Source organism: Eucalyptus grandis, chromosome 1, assembly GCF_016545825.1.
Source record: "Eucalyptus grandis isolate ANBG69807.140 chromosome 1, ASM1654582v1, whole genome shotgun sequence".
NCBI classification, from domain to species: domain Eukaryota; kingdom Viridiplantae; phylum Streptophyta; class Magnoliopsida; order Myrtales; family Myrtaceae; genus Eucalyptus; species Eucalyptus grandis.
This window is the reverse complement of record NC_052612.1, coordinates 43,915,680-43,922,955: the sequence shown is the minus strand read 5'-3', so window position 1 is coordinate 43,922,955 and position 7,276 is coordinate 43,915,680. Positions and strand designations below refer to the sequence as shown.

At 41.1% G+C, this 7,276-nt stretch overlaps 1 protein-coding gene and 1 long non-coding RNA gene across 2 annotated transcripts; both read left to right on the top strand.

The window, feature by feature from the left end:
- Positions 1-320: 320 nt before the first annotated feature.
- LOC104455216 (basic form of pathogenesis-related protein 1) lies at positions 321-814 on the top strand. Its single transcript, XM_010070040.3, has one exon. It carries the CDS (start codon positions 329-331, stop codon positions 803-805), a length of 477 nt encoding a protein of 158 aa, XP_010068342.2. The 5' UTR covers positions 321-328; the 3' UTR covers positions 806-814.
- Positions 815-3,414: 2,600 nt separating this feature from the next.
- LOC108960768 lies at positions 3,415-5,172 on the top strand. Its single transcript, XR_005548942.1, has 3 exons — positions 3,415-3,594; positions 4,931-5,019; positions 5,135-5,172. It is a non-coding gene; the product is annotated as an uncharacterized LOC108960768 (long non-coding RNA).
- Positions 5,173-7,276: the final 2,104 nt, after the last annotated feature.

Here is a 7,276-nt window from a genome sequence, read left to right as displayed (position 1 = left end):
TAACGTCTAACATTATACTTTAATTACTGCATCAAACTTGCTGAAACTTCAAACTTTGCTAAAGCCTTTTACTTTACTTCCATTTGAGGAATGAAAGAACATGCAAAACCAATTACCTAGATGCCGCATTTACTAATTTTATCATTTCTTGATCAGTCTGGATTTTAACGCAAAGTTGAACTGTCCAAAGGAGATGTCCCGGATAAGTTCATCGCACACAATGAGTTGAAGCCCTGAAAATCTCCATGTTTTTTTTTTTTTCTATAAATAGCCTAATGATCACCAAAAATATCACCTTGAACCAACATCAGCTAATTCCTTGAGCATCATGAATTCTCTGACCATCATCATCTCTCTTGTTTTCATTTCTCTCTTTCAGCCTAGTCATGCCCAAAACTCACCCCAAGACTATCTTGACTCTCATAATGTCGCTCGGAAGCAAGTTGGTGTGGCGAATGTGACATGGGACAACGCCCTTGCTACCTACGCCCAAAGCTACGCAAATCAACGGGTCGGCGACTGCAGCCTTGTGCACTCCAATGGGCCCTACGGCGAGAACCTTGCCAAGGGCACTAGCACATTCACTGGCACCTATGCCGTTAGCTTGTGGGTCGCAGAGAAGCAAAACTACAATTACAACACCAACACTTGCTCGAGCGGGTGTGACTGCTTGCACTACACTCAGATGGTTTGGCGTGACTCGGTCCGAGTCGGGTGCGCTAGGGTTCAGTGTAACAACGGGTGGTGGTACGTTGTGTGCAACTATGATCCTCCAGGCAACTATGAAGGAGAACTTCCATACTAGGAAAGTCTTTTAGAGTGACAAGCTTACTTATGACCTATTATTATACGCATCATAGGGTATTATATAAAAGTAAAGGAAAAATAAAAGCGACTAGCTTAATATGACTTATGAGCTAGTTTAGGAAAATATAGATGTATAACATGTTGCTCATAAGAGCAACTTAAATAGATTATTACAAGCAAAGTAGCAATATTTTGCTACTGTTTGCAATGGCTTTGGCAGATTCAAAGTGTTCTTGATCATCAAGTGGTTATATATACCTTTGTAAGTGTTCCTTCGGCTTTTATGCTTCACGATATAAGAGAAAGGGCTTTTTACGTGTGGCGATTCATGGATGTGCCAATGGTTTGAAGTTAAATATCCCATATTAGATTACTTCCCTTTTTCAATTGCACAATACACAATTCAATATTCTCACTATCTGACTCCATATCAACATTATATTGTTCCTATTTTGATCTCAATCCATGTTGATATTGATCCTGATGCCGAACTTGAGCTTCTTGACAGCATTCTATTACAAGTTGTCGTATGCTATTGACAGTTGATCAGCAGTTTAGTATATATCTCATGGACATATTTGCCTAATATAGCCTATGTTGTCCATATTGCGAGATAGTTTTTGTTTGCTCCGTACTTTACTCACTATGCCGTCGCGTTATGTATTTTATACCACATCTAAGGCATTGTATTTTATCGCCTTCACTATCACTATTCATGTCTCTTGGATGTAGATCCATTGTAACGTTAATTTACTTATCTGCTGTCTCCACCACCAGATCAAAACATGAGTCTGTTATTAATTTTATACCTCACCCAATCACTCCTCAAAATCCCAACACCGCTCTCTCTTCTCCTCCCCATCTTTTTCCCTCCTTATGGAGCCCACCCCACAACCACGCGAGGCTTGTGTCATTTGAGGGCGAGGGAGAGGGCGGAGGCAGCGGAGGGAGGAGGAGGAGGGAAGTTGGTCTTGGCATTCGAGCCGCGGAGGCTGGCAGCGGCATCGTCATTGGCGAGAGCAGCCTCCTCGGGGTGCTGAAGGTGCCGAGTCGGAGCGGCATCTTCTTCAAGGGGTCACGTATCTCCACCACATGGTGGCCTCACGGCCTCTTTGCAGACAACGCCATACTGGCCCTCCTAAGGCGGCGACGGCGGTGACAGCAGTGGCGACGGTGATGAGGTTAATGACGAGGAAGGTGTATATTAAGAAAAAGGAGGGTGGGACACACTTGCGGTCCACGCCCGTGATCTTCTGCTGGGACGACAACGCCGTTAGTTTTGTAACACAAAGCACAATCAAAAGTACAAAACATCGCCAAAAGAAGCGCGAGATCCACCTCAAAAGCTGAGATTCTGGCAGTTCAACCACGTGTAGCTATCTCTCTCCCTCTCTCATTTAAGGGCGACCATGATGACATGATGGAGAAAGTGGCGAGACGTGGAGGAGGCAGCGGTAATGGTAGGTGGCCACAATGGGCGGAGATGGTGGCAAATTGTGAAGAAAGAGAGAGAGAGAGTTGGTTGACTGGGAAGACTTGACAGGATTATTAGACAATGTGATAACCCATCGACAAGTGCAATAAATATGTGTCTGCGTTTCCTTTTTGATCTTGTCTCATTTATGTGTTTGTCAACTCTATATCTCTATTGATAAAAAAGAAGAAGAAAAACTCTGTAATTCGATCACATGGCAAAGAAAAAAAGATAAAGAGAAGGAGGCTTGGAGAGGAGGTAGGGGCCACACACGGTGGCCGCCGGTGTCAGCAACATGACGGCAACATAATTTCGTTGGCATAGCAACGTTGACAGTTGGCCTTGAGCTCATGATCTTGTGATGAGGTTGCCTCCCCTTCCTTGTCTTTGGATTTGATCAAGCTTGGTCTCCAATTGACTACGGGCTCTCAGTTAAGTGTGACATTAAGAGTTGGCCATGAGCTCATGACCTCACAGTGAGGTCACGTTCTAGTACACAAGCAAGCACGGAGAGAGAGAGAAAGGCGAGGATAATGGCCTAATCATGGTAATTAAGAAATGCATCAATCCACAGTGGCTTTAGAAATGAGCAAATTCATCAAATTTTACATAATTACTTGGTGGAAATAGGTAAACATAACTCCATACATCCACTTCTGTTTTCTTTCTTTTCGACCCCCCAGGCGACTGTCTTCTTTTCCTTTTCTCCTTATTACTCTTCTCTATTCCTTTTCCTTTCACCTCTTCGCTGTTTCCTTTGAGCACGCCCAGAACACCCGAAGGTTTGCTTCCCGATTCCATGTCTACAACGCACTCGCACGTTGGCTTTTCACCAGCGCGCGATGCTACGCAAAGACGGACTGAGATTTGCTGGAGCTTCTTCTCAGACGCAGATCCACAAAGACATCAGAAATGAAGAGAATATGGCAAATAAGCAAATTCATCAAATTTTACATGATTACTTGGTGGAAATACGTAAACTTGACTCCATACATCCACTTCTGTTTCCTTTCTTTTTTATTTTATAATATTGTCACCCCTCCCTCTTCTGTTTTCTTTCTTTTCGACCCCCATGGCGACTGTCTTCTTTTCCTTTTCTCCTGATTACTCTTCTCTATTCATTTTTATTTCACCAGCGCGCGATGCTACGCAAGCAAGGTGCGGTTCCATGTCTCGCGATGGCCCCGACCTCTTCAAATCTTCAGGCCGTGAAATCCGACGAGCTGAGATATTTGCTGGAGCTTCTTCTCAGACGCAGATCACCTGTGACGACGTCTTTGGCTGTTCTTGGCCAAAGACGGACTCCGAGGGATGTACGTCATTGCTCTGTTTTATTCAGTTGAATCCGAGATTTGTTATTAAGGTTATGAGTGAAAGTAGAATGATGATTGCGGATCTGTTAGTAGTTTAAATACGTTCTGATGTCATTGAAATCGTCTATATCGGAATTGACTCTTTGATTATGACTCTGTGTTCTAATTTTTGAACTGACCATCAAACATTCGTGAAAACGCCTGAACGAATTCGGAATACGATTTTGAGCAGCGTTCTTATGCTTTAGTGTCTGGAATGATTGTTGCATGATGTACATGTTCGACTCACTTACAGCTCCTCTGTTTCCGGTGATTTTGGACTACGGCCAAGATCTCCACATGCCATGACTACTTGAATTGTTGTTCAAATCCATCCAAATATGTTGTCTCTGATTCTGATGTTATGCCAAGTATAGATTCGTGAGCAAAGCATGTCGACTTACATATACCCAAGGGTTTTGGCATCTGACGGATTATATTCAACGGATTGAGATTATGCTCGCTGGTTGTGAATTCTCTTGCTTGGCTGATTGGTGCTGTGGTCTTAATTTGGTATTTGCTTTAACGATGCTTAACAATTTTGTACTTATGAATTCGATTACACTCGTGAATTTCCTTTGAGCTGTTGCGTGGGCTAATCGAGGATTTCTCAATTGCGCTGATTGCTATTCGTCATAGTGGCCGGGGAAGCTTTCATATTGATATGATAGGATAGAAAATTTCTCAAGAGGCAGATGCGCATATTGGCTTGCATCATAATGCGATTTTGTTCGGAAGGTAGAACCGTTTGTCATGCAAAATACATGGACTGGTGAATTCTGACTGGGGTAAATAGGAGAGATGTCTTACTCTTGAATCTATTGGGAGCCCGGAAGGTCCTACTTTGGATGGATTAGTTCTTTGCCATGAACTAACATCAAAAAGCCTGAGGAAAAACAGAGAGCAGTGAGGTGCTTGGGAAGTGCTTGTGCATGTATATGTGTAAATGAGTGAAGAGTAAAGAAGTGAGTATGTTTTACCTAAATCTTCACAGTGACATGCTAACATCTTCTCTGTTTGCTATTCATGCTTTGAGATTGTAAAGAATTTCGGTCCTCATTTAATCAGTGGGTACATTGGTCGTTGTCCATTCTTGCACATGAGTCCTATATGAAACTAAATCAATACTGAAGTATGTTTGCCAAATTCAAGTGGAACCGTGTTGATTCTGCTGTTCATATGCTTATTGTTGGATCAAACTTGTTATCCTCTTCTTGTTGGATTAGACTTGTCATCCTTTCTGCTAGTGCTTACAAATGTTATGTTTAAAGGACATGTCTCCCTTGTGAATGAACAGTGGAGTCTGCTGAAATCCGCTGAATATGCTGCCGAGAGCTTGTCTCTCAAAATAGAAGCTCAGGAAGGTCGCTGACTGCACTTGACAAGGTTGCAATCATAATTATGGACTCTGTATCCTTCTTTCTGCATTTAGCTGTCTTCATCACATGCGTTTCTTCTTTTCTGTCCACCGTTCACATCTTTGTTGTTGCTATGTTTCAAGGCCCTGCAAGGACGAAATCGAAGTTATCCATCACTGGGTGAAACTCCTACTCTTTCCGTATCTGCATTGCTTTCAACTTGAAAGGTTCGAGTACGGGGATATCCATGTAAATTTGGTGAGGAAAGATCAATTCAGTACAGGTGAATCCTTCTTTGGCCTATTCTCTCTCTCTCTCTCTCTCTCTCTCTTCTGTTGCTATCCTGAGTAGGTATTACGATGTATTTGTATATAGAAAGCTTGAGGTGTTGTATCTTTCTAATTCCCCCTAAAAAGAAGGAAGTAGCCATAGTTCTTTGGGGAATTATTGATTGCTTTAGGGGAATCAATGTCTCGCGATTTGTGAAACTAAGTTTTTAGTAGGGTTTGCTTAACATTTGCTTTTCTTCAGTCCTACCAAAACCCCTCTGGTGTGTGATGAAGCTACATCAGTACGATCTCTTACCTCAGCATGATGATTTAGGAGATTGTTATGGTGAATTGGTGATGATTTTTCAATGAATAACCATGTTGCTGTGCCTTGAACTTGCTGTCATCACCATTCCTTTGCTGGTCACCTCTTTTGGGTGTAGATTGAATTGATCTGAAGCCTATCCAAAGTGTTGTTCTAATTACCCGTGATGTTGATGATTTCTTCATCATTGAGCATGTTTGTTACCAATTGCTCCGTCTGAGGTAATACTGAAATTCACGGAGTATCTCAGTGAAAATTTGATTCAGAGGAGGGACCGAGAATAAGATAAGAAAACGAATATAATAAAATAAAAAATTCTGGAAAATAAAACTGGAAATCGGTTGGAAAAATAGGCATTTATTAGGTTGTTATATTTTAGTATTAGAATTAGCTAGTTTTGGAAAATATGGATGCATGACACGTTGCGCATAAAAGCAACTTAAGCAGATTATTACTAGCAATTTAGAAGTAATCTGCAACTGCTTGAAATGGCTTTGGCAGATTTCAAGTACTCTTGCTCTTTCAAATTTTATGCTCCAGGCCACTAGAGGAAGGGCACATGTGATGATTGTTAGCTAGTTGTTGGCTAATTGTAAGCTAATTGTAAGCTAATTGCAGGAGAGCACTGTTTTCTTTTTTGATTTACCATAGGATGTGGTCATCCTCCCATTACTTTGTTAACAAATATAGCCAAGGCCACTTATCTCAACTGTCTCCACTATATTGACCAAAAAAGTTAAAAAAACAGAAAAGTTTATAATCTATCAAACAAACTTGCGAGAGCAATTTCAACCTCAAACTTTCATAGAAAAATTCTGCAAAGACATGTTGATTGTTATGATGAATTTCAATCGTTAGGTAATGTTCAAGATTATGTGATGTAATGCAGATTGTAATTGGTTTCAATTTGTTCTGGTTTTATCGTTAATTCCTATGTTAGTTAATTTCTTCATTAGATTGCTTCCCTATTTGTGTTTATTTTTCTGGATATAAGTACCCATATAATGTAAAACATTATTCAATAAAGCAACGCACAATTCAATATTTCCTCACATACTGACTTGGTATTATAGCTAGATTGTTCCTGTTTTGATCTCAATCCATGAAGCCTACAGCCCCCCTGATATTGTTGATCTTAATGCCAAACTTGAGCTTGTTGATGGCATGCTATTGTAAGACGTCACACTTCATTGACAGTTGGTCAATAATGTAGTATATCTTTTATGGTAACTCACTCTAACATAGCCTAGATCGACCATGCTATGAGTCAGTTTATGATTGATTTTCATTTTCCCAATTATGCCATCATGTTACCTATTTTATACTAGATCCAGGGCATTGTATTTTATGTCCTTCACCGTCCCTATTTATGTCTCTTGGATGTAGATCCATTGTATGCATTGGTTTATTATTTTCTGTCTCTAACACAAGATCAAAACACAAGTCTCTCTTCTTGATTTTACAGCTTACCCAATCACTCCTCAAAATCCCAACACCAATCTCTCTTCTTCTCCCCATCTTTCTCCCCCCTTATCGAGCTCCCACAACCACACATGGCTTGTGTCATTGACATGCCGCTAGTGCCATCATCATTCTTGACCTTCCTCACTCCGCCATTCAATGCTGGTGCCTATGAAGGGTCATGCCATGCTCCATTTGCTCTCTCTCCCCTATTGCTTCAATGTTAGTCG

What these genes read in the sequence shown, in the direction of transcription:
- LOC104455216 (XM_010070040.3), top strand. Translation starts at nt 329, where the DNA reads ATGAATTCTCTGACCATCATCATCTCTCTTGTTTTCATTTCTCTCTTT.